Source organism: Centroberyx affinis, unplaced genomic scaffold (genome assembly GCF_046629955.1).
Source record: "Centroberyx affinis isolate AG114_WGS23_722 - 3 ecotype Tasmania unplaced genomic scaffold, CSIRO-AGI_Caff_v1 ptg000150l_1, whole genome shotgun sequence".
Lineage (NCBI taxonomy): Eukaryota > Metazoa > Chordata > Actinopteri > Beryciformes > Berycidae > Centroberyx > Centroberyx affinis.
In genome coordinates, this window is record NW_027278847.1 from 33,293 (window position 1) to 52,877 (window position 19,585).

Sequence of the window (19,585 nt, forward strand, 5' to 3'; positions counted from 1 at the left end):
TTACATGACCTCACCTAAAAATAGGTATACATACAATTTGCATATGCATATTTTTTGATCAGTGCTATTAGGCAGCTTTCCACACAGTGCAGTTAGAGAATAGCATAAACCTTTAGTGAACCTGGGTCTCTTGGTCTCTAACACTGAAACCGAATGCAAACCACTTTGTTGTTTGTTTCTCTGACTGACTCTGAATGAACGTTTGGACAGAAGACACAGCAGACATGTCAGACGTTTCAGCACCTCAGTACACTTTTATTTGCCCTTTTTCTCTGTGTAAGAGTTGTCGGGCATCATGAGCCGGACAGCGTTGAGAGGAGCGCTAACCCCGCAGGTCCTTACAAGGTCTGGTTGATGATGTCTGAGGAGGAGCTGACCACCCTGCCGTCCACCACTTCCTCCACGATGGTCACCACTTTGCGTGTTGTGCTGGTGGTGGTGGAGGAGGAGCTGGACATGCTGAGGGAGACAAACAGCACAGTCAGCGTTTAGCGTTCTAGGCGGCGCTTTGTTCTTTTACTTCTAAATACAATCACATCATCGCAGCAGCAAGATGGAAGTCAGCAGTAAGTCAAACGTGCAAGACACAGCAATGCAACACTAAGGTTTCTATCACATGGTGTCAGAATGCTAATGTATGGGTAATGACAAGGGTTCGACCGATACCGTTTTTTGAAGGCCGATATCAATGTTTTTGTACTGAAACCGCTGATAACCGATATTTTATACAATATAGGACTATATAGATATACACAATATACAATATAGACTATATACTTTTATTCAATATCTTTAAATCTTTCCATTTTCATGCTGAATAATTGCAATTACTCAATATTCTTGTCAAGGTGGAAGACCCTATTAAACAGCACTTAGACCATCACAGGACACTAAAACTCTTAATTGAAACCCAGACTATATAAAATTATTTTAGTGTTAGCAGCTCTTTAAGGCAGGGTGACCCACCACATCTATTCAGTAGTAGAGAAACTCTCATTACTGCCTTTAAATGAAGAATTAATGTACAAAAAACCTTATTGAACAATAAAATGAATAAATAAAATGTTCAAGGAAAATCTGGGAAGTCAGGGAAGAACCTCCTTCATATCGGCAGTGGACAACATGGCCAAGTGCCGATATTGAATAAATCAGTCAATATCAACCCTTTGTATCGGTCTAATCTTGCTGCTGACTGTTGTAGTTCTTGCACTGAATGTGCGGTCCTGTACATTTGTTGTACTTAAGGTTATTCTGACTCTGAGAAGGCTAAAACTACGTCTCACCTGCTGCTCGCCTCTCCGTCCAGCAGCCTCCTGTACTCGGCGATCTCCATCTCCAGCCGGGTCTTGATGTCCAGCAGCATCTGGTACTCGTGTCCCTGGCGCTCCAGGTCGGCCCTCAGCTGCACCAGCTGCTCCTCCAGGCTGGTCACCTGCATCTGGTAGCTGGCCAACTGCATGGAGTAGCGGTTCTGCGTCTCAGCCAGAGTCCCCTCCAAAGACGCTTTCTGCAGGAGAGAGACGGAACAACCGAGGGACCAGTTGGGCCGACCGTTAGCAGGGCTGGGTTCAGTTTCATTTGAATTCAGTCAAGTCATGAAGTAGATATTCTTCAGGATTAGAAACTCATTACAACCTATTGTGAAATAATGGAGAGTGAGTTCCCTATTAAGAGCAAATGGATTGCGGTTTCTGTTCCTAAGACGACTGAATCAAAGGTGAGCTGACCCACCCAGCAAGCATTTGACGGACGGCAACGTGCAGGAGGACATTTCTTTTATTCATTTTATATTAATCTTTGGAAACTGTTTTGAACTGATATCAGAAAGATAGTTAGGTCCTGATTTCACTAAACGATGCAGGTAGTACCTACAGACGACTACAGACTTCGTCTCAACTTTTATTTTGTTTACACAGATTTCCAGTGTTGGTGCTGGCCGTCATATCAACATCTGTTCAACGTCAAAATGTTTGCTGGGAAAGGCCTGTATGATTTCCTCTAAAACAAGCAGCTCAGTGACGTGTGGATTACCATGCTCATCTGTGACTGCAGTTCAATCTCAAGGCTTTGTAGCGTGCGCTTGACCTCTGTGATCTCTGAGCGGGACGTCTGGAGAGTTTCTGTGCTTATAGCAACCTCCTTGTTCAGCGTCTCGGTCTGTTGGGAAGAAAAAACGCCCAAAAACCACCATGGTTAAAATTTGTAAACGGTAAATTAAACAACTGGGATTTGTTGGAGTAGGACCCAAGTAAACCACATGGTGTAGCTTACCTTGGCCTGGAACCAGCTTTCCAGATCTCTGCGGTTCTTGGTGGCGACGGCTTCGTAGTGCTCCCTGATCTCTGCCATGATCTTGGTGAGGTCCTCCTGAGGAGCGGCGTCCACCTCCACATGGACCTGGCCGCTCATCTGGGCTCGCATGGCCAGCAGCTCCTACAGCAACACACACACACAGAGGACGTGTTAACCTGCGCAGAGGTTTCGCTGCCTGCTAAACCTGCAGGCGGCCGCAACAAACTGAAGGGAAAATAGGTTGGTTGTCTAATAAGGAAAAGGTTAGGATTCCAAAGAGACCACGAGGGATATTTTGTATGTCTCTTTTGTATAAGTAGTTAGCTCAGCTATACGGTTTAGCACTTTGGGGTCCAGGCACCTTTAGTGGTCCTTGAGGGGGCTCCAGGCAGTTCCCAATTACAGACTGTAAATGGCTTTTCTAGTCATAGATTTCACTATCACAACTATTATTCCCCCATGTAAAGTTTAGACAGTTCAATACAAAATCATCAACAATCCCATATGAGGGTCCCTGGGACAAAATCTTGTCAAATGGGGTCCACGGCCCTAATGCGGGTCTAATGTTACATGAAAATTTAAGAAGACCTGGTTTAGCACATGGTCTCAATACACTGACTTAGGGTTAGGGTTACGTTAGGTTAGGGTTAGGGTATTGTTGGGTATTGTGTTACACTGACCTCCTCATGGTTCTTCTTGAGGAAGACCAGCTCCTCCTTCAGGCCCTCGATCTGCATCTCCAGGTCGGTTCTGGTCAGCGTCAGCTCGTCCAGAACCCTCCTCAGCCCGGCGATGTCGGCCTCCACCGACTGACGCATGGCCAGCTCGTTCTCATACCTGTGCACAGGGAAGACTTTTAGTTTTGAACGGGTTTTACCTGCGATTAAACCGACTGAGAATGCGTTTTTTTGAAGGAGATAGCCTGGAGACAATCTTGTATGAGGAGAGGAGAGAAAAGGAAAGGACACGAAAAGAGAGGAGAGAGGAGAAAAATCATATGAACCGATTTGACTCTAGTCTATGGAAAGAAATCTATTTAAAAAATCTCGTCATGGCTAATCCAGTCAGGTAATAGTAGCCTGATATAGCCATTTGTGAGTTAGTCCTGGATTATGGCACAAAGGACTTTAACATCAAATTCTCATTTTTGTGGCATTTCTGCTCTCTCAGGTATCGCACCCTAACCCCCTGAATGTTCCCTCGTTAGCGAACATGAATCAACGCTCAAAATAATTTCACTCACTTGACCCTGAAGTCATCGGCGGCCAGCTTGGCGTTGTCGATGGCCAGGTAGATGCCGCCGTTGAGGGCGGTAGCATCCTGGATCTGCAAGAAAAAAAGAAAGAGAGGGAGAGAATTAACTTTTTTTATGCAAAGTTGTACTCTTCATCAATTGTAGTACACTGTATTTTGTGAATTTTGACTCATGCTTAGAGAGCAGTGATAGTAAGGGTTGAAGGTCTTGAGACTCAAAGTGACGCAGGGCAAATGCCGATGGAACATTTGCATCTATCTGTCTCTATCTATCTCTTGTTTTGATGCTGGTGTTCACAGTATGCATCAGTAGATAGATTTGGACTTGCTCGCTGTAGCCTGTGATGTATTTCAACACACGGACGCTGCTGAAGTGTTGACTGTTGTTTACGTTACGCTCAAGGCCAAACCCTTACTCTGTCACCGCTCTGTTGACAGAAAACAATAGCCAGCAGAGGCATAAAAAGGCAGCGTGGGTCAGCATCAGGTGACTCATAGTGGAAAATCACATGAAGAACTTTGGTAACACTTTACAATAAGGGTACATTAATTAAGGGTTAGTTAACGCTTAATAAGCATTAGTAGTTAGTAACCCTTAATTAACAGTTAACTGAATATAACTATTTAATCTTTATAAACTATTAAATAATGTATAAATTAATACCTTAGTTAACATGAACACCATTAGTAAATGATTACCAGACACATTAGTTCACTGTTAATTGTAAAGTGTTTCCAGAACTTTATTAACTGGATTGTGATCTGGCTTTGCCCACAATTTCCCCCCAAAATTTTTCTTTTGCATCATGATTTTTTTTTTTTTTTTTTTACATAATCAGTGGAGCTGGTGTTTCCCAAAAGCATCTTTAGAGTTAATCGCTGCTCCTTTCACTTACAATGGAACAAATATAAAACTTTATAAAACTTTTTTTTTTTTTTTTTTTTTTATAAAACTAGAAATCCTTTTTTCAGTCTTGTACTGCCATTTCCTCATGGCCCCTGGCGCACTCATCATGCTTTGAGACTGAACTATGCATGTGCAATCGACTCCGTACAACATGATTGCCACCTGCAGTGCTTCTCAGTCAGTGTGATGAGAAAAATGCTCATGAGATAAAAAAAAAAAAAAAGGCTGCTGGAGGAGGAATGTCTGCTGTCAGTCAGTCCTGTAAAAAATGAGCGTCAGGTTACAGGTTGCGATAAAGTATTACTTCTTTTGATTTGGGAATGCAGGCAAGTCTCATTCCAGTGACATGAGTGAACACATTTTAGGTATAGATGTCTCAGTGAGAGTCAAACCCCTAACACCTGCGGTACTGTCACTCCTTTCCCTCCAAAATTTGGATTTCCATCAAAAGTTTTTTAACATCAGCATGTTGTTATTGGAGCTGTTCTCTAATGATTTTCAGCCATGTAATACCATTGACCGCCTCTGACCATATCACTGTCATGTGAACATTTTTTGGGTGATTTTCATGCTTTAACTTTAACTTTCCAACCCCTTGGGCTGATGAAACCCACTCAGAACTCATTGGTTAAACTCAAAAAATGCATGGTGGCCAAGCAAAGATCAGGGCTGTTTTTCTTACTGCCTGTAAAAGTTGACATTTTAGAGACAAAAGGTTTTCACGTGTCATACATTTAGACTGATAGGAAGAGCGTGGCATGTCACACAGTCTGTGCACACCATCCTCCTGCTGTTACCTGATGTTAATGTGAAACGTGCTGAGAGTCATGGGACAAAGCGTCATCATCGTGTCGGGGGTGACCTACCTTGAGCTGGAGCTCGCTGATGGAGAGGCTGAAGGCGGTGTAGTCCCTGGTAGCCGGGCCGACCTTGCTCTCCAGGAACTGCCTGATCTTCAGCTCCAGCTCGGCGTTGGCCTTCTCCAGGCTGCGGACCTTCTCCAGGTAGGTGGCCAGACGGTCGTTCAGGTTCTGCATGGTGGCCTTCTCGTTGGCAGACACGTTGATGCTCTCGGACACGCTGAACCCGGCGCCCCCGCCGTAACCGCCTGCCGCACCTGCACCGAAGCCGTAGCCAGCCCCCGCACCGCCACCGCCACCACCGGCGGCGAAGGACCTGTAGGAGCCGGCGCTGGACACTCGAACCCCACCGCTTACGGCTCCACCGTACACGCTGCTGGAAGACATGCGGCCGCCACCGCCGCTTGTCATGGACAGGCGGGAGCCGCCCATGGAGTTTCTGCCGATGATGCTCATGTTGTCAGTGTGGTGGTGGTGATGATGATGATGATGATGCAGGAGGCTGTGTTTCTGCTCCGGCTGGAGAGGAGAGAGTGAAGAGCTGAGGACAGAGCTGTTTTTTATACAACTCAATGACTTTGGGGGGGGTAGAGAAGGAGGGAGGGAGGGAGGGAGAGATTGTGCCAAGCGTGGGAGGAGACACCTGTCCTCGTTAAAAAAAAAAAGCCTTTCTGAGTTACAGAACGAAGGTAACAGTCTGTGGGTGTGGCAGAGAAATGTCATATCCATCCATCTCCCGTACTTTTTCACCCAGTGCCTTGCATCAATAGAGGGATTGGACACGCCAATTCTCATTTAACATCAAAAGAGCAAAAGAACAGAGTAGAATCCACATGAAGCGCTGGGGGACAAGCCCGGGCCTGGCTGACATTTACGTAAAGCCTGTGATTTGAATTAAGCTTGTTAAAGTTCACTGCCAGCATGAAAATCCCCATCAAATCGATCAGCAGCTGCAAAAGAGCGACCTCCCTGAGCTTTACCACAAACTGTTTTTTTTTTTTACCGCAGCACTGAGGAACTCTTGACAATGTTTTTTTTTTTCTCGCTGTGACGCAGGAGAAAAACTGGTTTAAAGAGTAAACCACTTGTTTGACTAAGACGGGTCCCGGTCGCCTGCTGCAGCAGATTTAAAGCTCTGCCTAATCTTGAGTAAACAGCGCTGACAATAAGCAGCGATCTCACAGAGCGAGGAGCGGCGGGTCACGCTCCTTCAGATCGATAAAAGAACCCGAGCTAGCGTTAAATCCGATAGTACCAAAGATCTACTGACAAAGCACTAGTATAGTATTCTGTAAACATCGATTAGGTGTGGAGGATTTTAATCGCTCTGAATTATTGTCTAAGCCCAATAGCTCAAATGAGATTATAACACTTAAAGGTGCTTCGTGCAGAATTGAAACATCAATAAATCATTATCACATACATTTTGAGACATTAGTAGAATTACCATAAACAAACAAAACCATCGCTGTGCCATTCGGTGAGGAAAACTGTATTGCTTTATGGCACAAAATGATATTGTTTTACTGCACAAAACAGGAAGCCAGCAGCAACATCATCATCAAAACAACATAATTACATTTTGAATATATTGATGTTTAAAAATGTTAGATTGCATATTTCATTGCCAAATGAATTGCAGTGATAATTGATAACTAAGTCATGATTGATATTGCATATATCAATTTCACATATATTGATATTCTCGTCTTCAATGCCCACTGTGAGCTATTTTCTATCTGCATGGTTCACTTTTTTAAACTTCTTCCCCTTTGATTTTGATGTGCATCTCTCTCTCTCTCTCTCTCTCTCTCTCTCTCTCGCCCCAAAGGAAAGCACACCACAGATTTTTGAGAGCTGCTGTTTGTAAGTATGAGAACTGCATAAATGAGAAATTCCTACAGCTGTCATATTTAAATGCACTGCCGTTTGATCAAACTGTTTGACTGTTTCATTTTCTTCATCAGTTACAGAGAACCAAAGTCAAACCTCTCCCTGACCAAGGCTCAGTCACACTGCACTGAAAAAAATAATCCTAGCTTTTACTCAAAAATGTATCTGCATCAGTATTTTCACGTATGTCTAACACATATCTTAAGGTATGACTATACAAAATAGAAAATTTCGGATATATCTTTCTATCATTCTGGCTACCAGTCCCTCTGTCTCATCTATATATCAATAGATGTGTACATATATTCATTCTGGAGCCATTTGAGTAATTTAGTTGAATCTAATCAGTCTCCTCCTAAAGTATTTTACAGTGTGTTGTAGGTGCAGCAGGTTCGTTGGATGCTATTTTGCTGGAGGCGTTCTCATAATCTGCAGCCGCTCTCCTCAAGCCGGAGGAATAACAGACAAGTTCACACAGAAACTTACGGTTTATAACCTCAACTCATTAAAGGCGAACCTTTGTTTTAACCTGATTCAAGGTGATGTTGAGCATGTTCTGCTGAGAGGCTTGTAAACCTCTGTCACTGGATGCCAAAGGTATTAAGAATTCAGCTACTGTTGGAGAAGCGTCGACAAGGCTTGAAAAGCAAATGAGTTTCGGCTGCATCAGCCTATATTCAGTGACATCCACACTGGCCACTTCAGGGCCCACAGACCAATCAGAGGCCAGTATTTTAAAAAAAATAGGTCGTCGGAGTATGCAGTTCACTGTCATCACATTACATGACTTCTGGGCATCACAGTGTCACAGTTCAGCTCTTATATCAAGTTCATAGTTAGAGTAACGAAAAGTAATGCACCTTAATTTGGTTTTGGATATTCTACAAATCAAGTATCCTGGTTCCAGACTCTCCAGAATCTCATACCACGCCTATATTGTCTTTGCAAAGACAATATTTTTGTCAAAAACGACATTATTGGTGAAGTTAGTGAATACGCCCAGCATCAGTGTGACTGAAGTAACATTAGATACGTCAGTCACTAGTGATTGGTTCGGGGAAAATCAACCCCCCCCCCCACACAGAAAACAGCTAATAAGGAGGAAATCTCAGGCTGGCATCTGCCTTTGACTCCGGCAACCTGGGTTGCAAAGGTTTCTGTAATGAGTGAGTGATGTTTTCATTTTCATAAGTGTTTCTTTTTTTATGACCAAACCTTACCCTAATCTTAACCAAATTCTTTTAGTTGTATAAACTTAAACTTAATGGTTTTTTTTTGTCATTATCTACTACCATCATGTCAGTTGAAACACTGGTGAAGTTTGTATGTCAGTATAACACACAGTGAGTTTGCTGGTGCAGCTTTGTAGCAGCATTCTCCAAAACAACTGGAGCGAATGGAGACCGTTTCTTTAGAGTCCCAAAAAGGGCAGAAAATGACCATAAAAAGCGTAATCCAAACAGGACATAAACAGCGTAATCCAAGTGTCCTGAAGCCAAACGATTGCACTGTGGGTCCAAAAGTCTAAAATAAAGTAGTAGTAGTAAAGTAGTTTGATTTCGGTGCATGCGTAGAGATAGGTTAAGCAGCTGGCCATGCATAGGTATAGTACAAATCAAGGGTGCATAACTTTTTGGAGACAAATATCATAGGACCGTTGGAAAACATTGGAAACAGTTACCTCTTGCTGCCACTTTGTGCCGCCAACATGCAAAATTGCCTTGTGCAGCTTTAAAAAATGACTGCTTGGAGAGGCTGTCATAAATAAGACTTTTTGATTAAATAGGTGGTGAAACAAGTTTGGTAAATGTATGTATCTTTAAAATGGAGTTTAAACAGGAATCTTGGACCGGTGGCCCTGCAGGACGGAGCGTGATCACCTGACTCCTCCTCTGCTGCTGAGCAACAAACACAACGGCCTCCTCTGCTGTTACCAGTAAACAGGATGAGTGTTTACCTCCACATTGACTCACCCTCCTTTTACCAAAGCTTTGTATTCTGTTCTGAAGAACTGAGCTTCTTATCTACAGAGATTTGTCACAAACACTCCTGACGATTTGGATCTTATCTTTGCACGGACCAATTACTGCCTCAATATTTTTAGCTCTGAACATCTCCCACTCCTAGGAACCTTATCAATGCTGTTCTCTCACGGTCTGGTTAACGCAAAAACACTCCTATTCTAACAAATCTTATCAGTGTGGGCACTGATTCAAATTGACTGCTAGGTTGTATCTTACCTTCCAACCTAGTATTGTCACATTTTTGTTAACACAAACAAAAGTCCTACTTTATGGAACCTTTAATATTATTAATTTGGCTTAATTTAAATGATTGTCAAGGTTATATTTTACCTTCTCACCAACTAAATATTGGCATGAAGTCATTAACACAAAAGCGACTCCTAAATGTAGCTTTTATATTCAGATGTGCAGAAATTTGGGCATGTGCATTACTAGATGGAAGAAACCAACATACATACAGAACAATGGACAATGTGCAATGCAGTACATATATTATACTGAAGACATATGACCAGTGTAAGCAGTGCTGTACAGATGATTCCAGATTTTGGTAGTCCAGGTAATTTGCACAAAAGAACACCCAAAGGCCTCAGGCACCCATAGTGCTATAAGGTGCTTTGGGAGAGTGCCCACCAAATGGCGTGTGTTGTGTCACATCTATCTTTACAGCGATCTGTCTGCCACCCAAAGGCTCCTAAAAGCCGCAGCTCACTAACACTGAACCGCTGTGACGTTCGTGCCATGCAGCTGGCGTTGGCTCTCCTGCCTGACTGACAATTATTGTCTCTGTGCCCTGCGGCCCTGCAGCAAAGCTCCCCATATCACCCCCCACCCCCACCCGACCCCCCTCCACCTGCCCCGCGGCAGCCTGCCCTACCCAGAAAACCTGCTCCAGCTAGCCCACCATCCATTAACCTGTCAGGCATGTTGACATTCAGTCCTTCAGCGCATAATTCAGTGACCTGGATTATACCGCGTACCTGACAAGGGGAAGTTATACAACCAGCAGGTTGGAGACTCCGCCCCCTCTCCCCATGTAAAAGAGCCTCTGCTGTGGGAGAGGCAGGCACATGCTGCGTACCCTATAGGCATACAGGTGCGTTTAGCACAGTCTGTGGGGCCTGGTTAAAAAATAAGTTAAATAAATGAAACTAGTTTAAATGACATCAGGTACTTTAGTGACAAACTTACCTGACAGCTGGCTCTTCTCTATGAGAGGACACACACACTATATAAGTATAAACACTAATATGTTCTACGTTAATACACCTTTCACTCCTGGCATTAATGCTAACTTGGATTTAGGGTTATATTCAGATACAAATCCAGGTGTAAATGCAATCTGGCTAAAGACACAAGTTGATGCCACTTTGGATGCCACGTGTGGATGTGTCACCTGCCTGACACTGCTTACTATGCTGATCAACGCCTGACAAGATGCTGGAACTTTCTTTTTGCACCTCCAGTGATGACACTTTTTACATTCTGGGGTTAAATTTTGTCGCTCGCTGATGTCAGTGGCTTCTGTTGTTCTAGATGTTTTCTAGATGTCTATGGTGCCGACTGTAAGTGATGAGCCTGTGGAGGTGAAGGGCCGTAAACACAGGCAGACGACCACACACACCGAGAGACCCGTAACCGAAAGGTCACAGATTTAATCCCCACAATATAGCCAATGTGTGTTCTCACCAACAACCGTGTGTGTGTGTGTCTTGTTTAAATGAACCGCACCATAATCCGGTCTGGATGCAATGTCAGCTACAAGCCTGAACTGCTATCTAAAATGCCTGGTTTGACACTTGAAATGTGAGCAGTGGAGTTGTGCGCCTGGAGGTGATATAGGGGTTTAAACACAGCAAAGGTCCTGATTAGGGAGCGGTCGTACACTGTCAGGGTGAAGACCGAGGCAGGCTGACTGACACAATGCAGACTCACAGGTCCCACTAAGCAATGCATTTCAACACTGCGTCTCTGCTTCAACTCGCATAAAGCCCAGGATCTTGGCTATGTATAGTACAGTTTTACATACATATACAGTTTTAGACCAAGCAGTAAATGCATTATTACATATGCAGAGACAGCTGTAAATATCAAAAATATGCACCAGAGAAGTCCATATGTACAAGACAATGCTTTATTTTTGTCATTTACCCCAGAAAACGCAGTCCAAGACTCAGACATCGACTAAACGTTCACTTTTAAACCCTATGTAGCCTCATTTTAGCCTAGACATCGATTAAATTGATAAAAAAAATGCTCAGTACGGTAAAACCAGGGTACATTTTACTAGTTTATGATACGATAAGATACAATAGAACTTAATTGTCAGATTTCTTTGAAATTTGTTATGCATCATAGCAGCTCCGTTAAAAAAAACAACAACACACAGTTTAGCCTGCAAAACAGCCTGCAAAATCAGTAGTCACAGGAATTCAAAATTCTTGAGAAAATGTGGGTCTTCAGGTAAAATGTTTGACAATTTATTTTATTTTCATTTTTTTTACTACTTTACTGAGCATGCATTCTGTTTTTCAGCCCCACCCTGCTTCGCCTTACATGTGTGTAACTTACTTGCTCTCAATGTGTGTAACTTCCTACAGTTTTACACATTCACAGCTGGGAGCTAGAGGACAAACCTTTGAAGTACAATTTCCAGACAGCTACAGTATATGTAGGATGTAACAGTGTTGTGGTCCCTGATCCTGATAATCTACCTTTGGATGGTGAATTCTGACTTTGCATGAGTCGTTTCATGTGATTCTGATTCTGCTTTTTGCTCATGTGCTTGGTTGTAAGTTGTTTTCTGGCAGCTGCTGTGACTGTGTCTGTCATGATGCTGCTTTCTTGGCCAGGACTCTCTTGAAAAATGAATATGATGAGATGCTGAAACCAGGAAAGTGTTAAAGTTAAAATGTTCATAAAACAGATCGCAAGAGAAGCACTAGTTAAATAACAACCACAAGAGTCACGTCTGTATTCCCTCCTCCTCCACACCTCCCTCCTCTCCCTCCTCCTCCTCCACACCTCCCTCCTCCCCTTCCTCCTAAGGGTGTGACAACTGCTGACTTCTCTGGAATGCTCTCTCATTATCATAAATCTCTCACTCTCTCTCACTCTCTCGCTCTCTCTCTCACTATCCATCCATCAATCATTCGCTCATCCATCATCCCGTGTTCCTCGTGAAACTGTCCGTCAGCGCCTCACACTCGCAGCCCCGGCAGTCTGACTGACATATTAAATCCCGTCCTGCCTCGCTGCACCGTACGTGTTGTCGCCGCCGCACTCTTGGATTTTTTTTGCGCCGTTTTTGCGTTGGAAGCTCCCCTCCGCTGCACGGCATGCTGGGTAACCGGGCAGCAATCAATGCACGATAGACAGCTTCTATCTGGAAAAGAGCGGTCTCAACTTTTTTAACCTTTTTATTTGTCCTGGGAAGGTTTGCTGAGCACACACACACGCTCTTTCACAACACCGTCTTTCACGTTCATAAAGCGCCCGCCACGGAGTCATTCCTATGTTCACAGGTCCTATGTTCCCCAGTTATAGGGTTAGGGGTTAGGGTTTAGGGTTAGACACCTTCAAAATCAAATAAAATGATAACCATTGGTTTTGTTGTGTTTATATAGCTGTTTTGACGGCTTGTTCCAAAAAAAAAACAAAAAAAAAACTGGATAATATTTATGAAATATTTTAACTTGAAACGGGTCGAATTTGACCCGAACACAATAGGTGGGTTAATGTGTGTTAACAGAATATTGAACTGGGGAACATAGGACCCTGGGAACATAGGACCTTGGGAACTTAGGACCCTGGGAACTTAGGACCCTGGGAACATAGGACCTTGGGAACTTAGGACCCTGGGAACATAGGACCTTGGGAACTTAGGACCCTAGGAACACAGGACCTTGGGAACTTAGGACCCTGGGAACATAGGACCCCGGGAACATAGGACCTTGGGAAATTAGGACCCTGGGAACATAGGACCTTGGGAACTTAGGACCCTGGGAACATAGGACCCTGAGAACATAGATACGCTCCCAAGGGCCACAGATTCACACCTGACTTGACATGTTAAGCAGACTGTAGGAATGGGAAGGATATGGGAAAGACTATGGATTAGTTACATGTATGAGTTTACTTTCAGTTGTTACTTACAGCATCGATTTCTTACTTAGGCCTGTGTAACTTCAACTGCAATTTCTGTCCTCCTCCCCATTACTTTCATTGGAGAATGTTGCTCCACCTTTTCAACTGAAGAGAAGACAGGTTTTGTTCCAACTCGCCCACTCCTCTATTTGACAGGTTCTGCTGCACTTGGGAGATCACACTTTTTGCCATATTAGGAAATGTCATGGTGATAATCCTGGTCTTGATTCATCTAGCTGGCTGAGATGTCGAAGTAGAGTAGTGTATATTAGAGTAGTGCTTTTTAGGGTGCGATCACAGCTACAGTTGGTCTTCTTTAGTCTGAACTGTAGTAGAAAAGTTGCTTTTGTTGCTTTTTTTGAACATGCCATTTAACTGTGAAGCCCAAAATGGGTCACAGGACAGTTTTTGGTTCATTCCCACATGACAAGAGTGCTACGTTTTCATGGGTTTGGATAGAAAAGTTAGACTTAACTGAAGGGTTTCATTCTAAAAATGCGTTCTATCCACTTTGGAAGAAGTTTGCTGCCTGTAATTAACCAGTTAATATTTCAAAAACGCAGATGATTCAATCATTAAAACAAAATTATTTTGTAAGAAAAGAGTCTTCAGATGACTGTAATGTGCTTGCGTGACAACAAGCATTTTCTACAAGTTGGCACCACATTTGTCAAATGTCGATATCTCATTTTGGAGTTAAACTTCTCTTCAGGCTGCAGATCTGTGACACAATAAGCAGTGATTCAGTGCATTGTAGCACAAAGACTGACTTAGGTTACTATTTCTGTAATGCTGATAATGTTCCCACTTTGTTTAATAAGCGTAATTATAGGTCGCTTGACGGTATTCGTTGGCCACAGCCCATGTGCGACAAGCAAGAACATGATGTAACGGAGCGCTTGGCGTGGTGACAGACGACAAGTGAATAAGGATAGGAGGAGGAGAAGGAGAGGAAGGGAGGAATGAGGAAAGGAGGAAAGAGGAGGAAACTGAAGAGGAAGGGGAGAGGAGAGGCTCAGATAGTTGGGAGTGAAAGCATCTTTAAACATCAGTATGTTGTTTTTGTGATTGTGATTCCTTGGTATGCTCTGTTTCTCCACATTAAGACTACATTTCCCATCAGCCCCATTGTTTCCTGCCCCCAATGGAGGATGCAGAGTAGAGGCTGACAGGCTGACCACTGATGCTCTGGTTTGTTTACGGTAATAATATACTCGAAATGAATGTGTAATGACTTGTTGAGGTTAAAATGCTATACATAGCACCTTTAATAAAGGTGTCAGGCAAGCTGGATAATACAACTCTCATTATTGTTTGAGATATACTATGTGGCAATGATTCATTCATGACACACAGACACACAAAACCCAGCACAGCACAAGAATGAGGACAGGACTGGTTCTATTCATCCACTGCCAAGTTTCGACTCTTTTAAGTTGATGTTAATCAGCTGTGTTACGCTGTGAGTTCCAGTGTAGATGCTGCTTCACACTTCACTGTTCTTCATTGTCACAGCAGGCCAAGACGGGCTCGTCCTGCAGGTGTGAGCTCATTATCAAATCCAAGAAGGCCAAGGCGATACTCGTGACCTTGTGGAGAAAGTTCTTCCCAAGTGGAGAGAAAACGATCTTCTCATGAAAGTGAACAGAGAGGCTTCCTGACAGTTTCAGACAGACTGTGCGCTTCACATCGCACGCGGGATTAATTAAGACACAGCTGTCACTTTTTGTTGAGAGTGTCCTGCAGCCAAACAGAAGCTTCTCAGCGGCTCCTTTGATCAGTGATTCTCAAACTTTTTCATATCAAGGACCCCTAATTTAGTCCACATTAGGGCCACGGACCCCCATTTGATGAGATTTTGTCTCTTGAACCCAAATCGGAGAATATTCTCATTGTTAGATATGATTATGTCCAGAATTCCATGGCTATCTGTATTGTAGGTAGAGAGGTAACAGAGAAACTATGATCAAAACAGCCACTTCTTCTACATTCTCTAATTGTGTTAACTTCTTGTAAATGAGATGATGTAATAATAAAGTTTAAAAATTTTGCAATTTGCTGGGGAACCCCTGGAACCCCCTCAAGGACCCCTGGTGGTCCCCGGACCCCACGTTGAGAACCACTGCCTTAGATAACCTCATCTCTAACCTCTACAACAAGTGACATTGGTTCATTATTTTGTTAAGTGACATGGTGATAACTATGACTAACTATGACTATACTATGGCGGAAATACACAAGAAACCGCTGCATAGTCCGACAGAAGCCATGTGTCTCTCCAGAGTTGCGGCTCTGATCCGGCTCTGTTAAATAATCGGTATCTGCGTATCTGATCGAGCCTTCAGACACAAACAGACAGAACAGAAACAGAAACACAGCCGGAGTATCTACAGACTGATTTTCACACTACCTGATCCTCAGTAGACTTTTTTTAGTGTCACTTCCTGCCAGCTGCCATAAGATTTCACAACAAAAACTGTTAAATGTTAAAACTGTTAAGTGTACTTTTTTATGCACTGCACTGTTTTTGTAATGCTCTGTGTTACTTGTATTTAATTTGACTGTGTCTCTATTGTATCGCACTGTACTGTATTTTTACTGTTTTTTCTGTTACTCTATTTATGTACTATTATTTGTTGTTTGTTGTGTTTGTTTTGTTGTTATTAGTTGCTGTAACGCCTTAATTTCCCTTCGGAGATGAATAAAGTACCTAATCTAAAATAATCTAATTTAATCTAATCTAATCTAATCTAATTTAATCTAATCTAATCTAATCTAATTATAGTTGCTTGATAGTAAATTGAGTATCAGCACTTAACTATTAAAACAAAGCAGGACCCTAGTTTGCATTTGCTAATCAGATGTGTTTGCATGCATGCAATCGGCTGAATGTCTGTCACACAGGAGGAAGACCATCAGATCCAGGCCAGTTGGTGTGTGAAGCTGCAGACTGCCAGCTGTCCTTGGCCTCCTGCCTCCATCACAGCATCTATTGTGTGGAAAGGATGAAAAGGAAATGAGTTACAGTGACTGAAATGGAACCAAGCCTGGATTAGTTCTCACACTGAGAGATTAGGGCCTGCATGTGTGTGTGTGTATCTGCGTATGTTGTGTTAAGAAGAATATTTTTCTCACTCCACCTTACATAGAGCAGGCTCTGTTCCAGCAGGCCTGCTCCCAAAGCCCTCTGGGAAATAGCAGTCATACAGTCAGTCAGGTCCAGACAGGCATGATGGTTATCACACTCTCTGTCACTTTCTCCTCATTCACATCTCATTTCCTCGGGTCTGCAGCTCACAAAACCAATGTGCTTATTCCTTTATTGATCATTATGTTTTATCGTTTCATCCTATTGTTACATTTCATGGATTAATTGGTAACACTTTACAATAAGGGTCACTAAGTTAAGGGTTAGTTAATGCTGAATAAGCATTAACTAACCCTCACTTAACAGTTATCTAATGTGTCTGGTAATCATTTACTAATGGTGTTCATGTTAACTAAGGTATTAATTTATACATTATTTAATAGTCATCTTTATAAACTATTGAATAATGTATAAATTAATACCTTAGTTAACATGAACACTATTAGTAAATTACACATTAGTTAACTGTTAATTAAGGGTTAGTTAATAACCCTTAATTAATGTACCCTTATTGTAAAGTGTTACTGATTCCTTTTTTTTGTTTGATTGATTGTTCATTCATAAATCATTTAGTTCATTTACATATGAATTAAGCAATCAGTTCGTTTATTTAGTCATTAATTTATTCACTTTGTGCACACGTGACTTAATTAATTCATTTGTTCATTCATTCATTCATTCAAGATAACATTGCAACAGTGTGAAAATGTAAATCTGGGTTTTTCTTTGCTTATTAAACTCTTACACTGTCCGCTGAATTATTTTTTCTGACTACCGGAGGAAAAATGTGAAATATCCAAACCTTCAAGATGTAATGCAAAGGCTTTTGAATTATGTAGAAGCAGAAGTTATTTCAGAGAACGACAGCTGTGTGTCTTTCTGATGCATGTGGCCTCTGCAGGCTGTGTGAAAGTCTTCAGCCTCTCATCCTCATGCAAAACCAACCTGACTGACAGCGTTCCCACCCTGAGCCTTTCATAACTAACTACTAACCGATCAAAACTTGCGTGGAAGCTGCATCGGTTCACATCATCGCCGCCGCGTTCCAAAACACGCAGCCGATGACTGACAGCTTTTCATTAGCTGTCAGGGTTTGGAAGCAGCCTGGAGGTTAGAGAGGCGGGACTGTGGCCAGAAAGCTGCCGGTTCACAACCTGGACTGGACCGCTGGGGAAAGTCTGCGAAAGTGAATGAGAAACGCTCTGCCCTCCCTCTCTTGAGCAAGGCACACTGCCCCCCCCCCCCCCAGCTGCGTTAGTGGAAGACTGTGGTTGGACTGGGACGCTCCCAGGTGTGAATGTGAAGCAGGATGGTGCAGACAAAGCCAGGCAAAAAATTGGATGTCGACCTAAAATTGAAAACCTGTGTGAATACAGCGCCAAAATGAAAAGTTGAGACGACTACCTGCACTGTTTGTTGAAATCGGGATCTAAATATCTTCCTGATATCAGTTTAAAAAAACAGTTTCCAAAGCTGTTTTAATATGAATTGTGAATTTCATTATGAATGCGATCGAGAACATTCTGTGCTTTTTTTTTCGGCTGATGTTGAACTTTGCCACCTGCTGCATGATCACTCAATTTTCCCTGGATAACTAAAGGTTAAAAAATCTCTGGGATGTAGACAGTGGTGGAAAAAGTATATCATAAAGGAAAAAGACTTAATTAAATGTATCAAAAGTATGATGCATTAACCTGTCAGAAGTATTTTAATGTTGTGGGTCTAACTGCTCCATATACTGTTTAAACTCTAACAATGCAACATATTTTATGAGCTTATCGTATGTTTTGCATGTAAAACCTTATTCTGCAAAGTAACCAGTAACTCCAGCCGGCAGATAAATGTAGTGGAGGAAAAGTAGAAAGTCTCACAAAGTGGAAATACTCAAGTAAAGTGCCAGAACCTCAAAGCTGTACTTAAGCACAGCACTTGAAAGAGAGTGAAGGTACAGGTAATCCAGACGGACGAGTTTCAGGCGTCTCCACCTGTCGTCACGGTGATGTGAATGTCGTGCCGCTCTGACGTTTCTCCAGAACGTTCTCTGGCCTCGGCTGCCAAGCTGCTGTCAGTGGAGCCACACCTAGCTGCTGCTGCTGCTGTGCTGCAAACCTGCTGCTGAGATAAATCATGTCTCATTCCTGCAAACCATTATGACCAACTGCATTTTTTCATTATTTTCACTTTGTTTCCTCTTGCCTCACTGCGTAAGCCTGGCTATACACTCACAAGGATGAGTGCAAGAGTGCGTAAATTAATAAATATTAATAGAATATGAATATAGTCACTCTCCACATCACCTCTGCACGTGTGTCTGTGTGTGTGTGTGTGTGTGTTGTTTCGCTGCATTGTAACCATTGTCTTTGTCCTTTTATTAGTGTTGTGTATTTGTGTTGGCATGATTTCTTTGTAAAATGAAATTAGGAAAATATATCAGTAAGAAAGAGCTGCAGCCACACTTTGAACTAGAAGGACACTCGGAGAGCGCAGACCTCCGCCAAGGTTCGTGTTATTATTGTTTGTTCGTGAGTCAGATCCGGATCCGCTCCAAAATTCAATGGGTTCTTCCTTGGCCCATGCTGCACCCTTCCACGAAGTTTCATGAAAATCGGGTCAGTAGTTTTTCCGTAATCCTGCTAACAGACAAACAAACAAACAAACAAACAAACGGCACTGAAAACATAACCTCCTTGGTGCAGGTAATTTATTCCACACAAGGTTCATGGCTGAATATACTGTAAGCAAAAGCACTTTTTTGTGCCTCAAAGGTAAAAGGCCATAACTAGATTTCATACCAATAACAATTATACCCAGAATTACTACTAAGTTATATAGAATCCACTTGTGTAGCCTGCCAACACTACTTTTCTGGGTGCAGCAGATAAACTGTGAGGTAATTTTTCTCAGTTTCATGACTCATGCAGATTGTTCTGGCTGCTGTTCTTCTGCACAACTAAAAAAAACTCTGGTGACAAGTGTGCAAGGTGCAAGTCAAAAAGACGAATCTTCCCACGCTTGGTTTGTGTAAGCTGAACAACATTCCTGCGGTGGTGAAATGTTTATT

At 42.6% G+C, this 19,585-nt stretch overlaps 1 protein-coding gene across 5 annotated transcripts; it reads right to left on the reverse strand.

Annotated features, from left to right (window-relative positions):
- Positions 1-230: 230 nt before the first annotated feature.
- LOC139654788 (keratin, type I cytoskeletal 13-like) lies at positions 231-5,852 on the reverse strand. Of its 5 annotated transcripts, none has more exons than XM_071531986.1 (8): positions 5,646-5,852; positions 5,320-5,570; positions 3,536-3,618; positions 2,973-3,129; positions 2,272-2,433; positions 2,032-2,157; positions 1,284-1,507; positions 231-459 (listed from the first exon to the last, which is right to left on the reverse strand). In XM_071531986.1, exons 1-8 carry the CDS (start codon positions 5,767-5,769, stop codon positions 339-341), a joined length of 1,248 nt encoding a protein of 415 aa, XP_071388087.1. In that variant the 5' UTR covers positions 5,770-5,852; the 3' UTR covers positions 231-338. The 5 variants fall into 5 exon arrangements, with proteins under 5 accessions (XP_071388087.1, XP_071388095.1, XP_071388077.1 ...); XM_071531994.1 differs by having other exon boundaries at positions 231-450; positions 5,320-5,561; positions 5,616-5,852; XM_071531976.1 differs by having other exon boundaries at positions 231-429; positions 5,320-5,852.
- Positions 5,853-19,585: the final 13,733 nt, after the last annotated feature.

Excerpts from the sequence above, each read along its gene's own strand:
- LOC139654788 (XM_071531961.1), bottom strand. The coding sequence starts at position 5,769 with ATGAGCATCATCGGCAGAAACTCCATGGGCGGCTCCCGCCTGTCCATG. Across the intron at positions 3,619-5,319 it reads TCAGCGAGCTCCAGCTCAAG|ATCCAGGATGCTACCGCCCT; the intron begins GTAGGTCACCCC and ends TTTTTCTTGCAG. Across the intron at positions 1,508-2,031 it reads TGCAGTCACAGATGAGCATG|AAAGCGTCTTTGGAGGGGAC; the intron begins GTAATCCACACG and ends TCTCTCCTGCAG.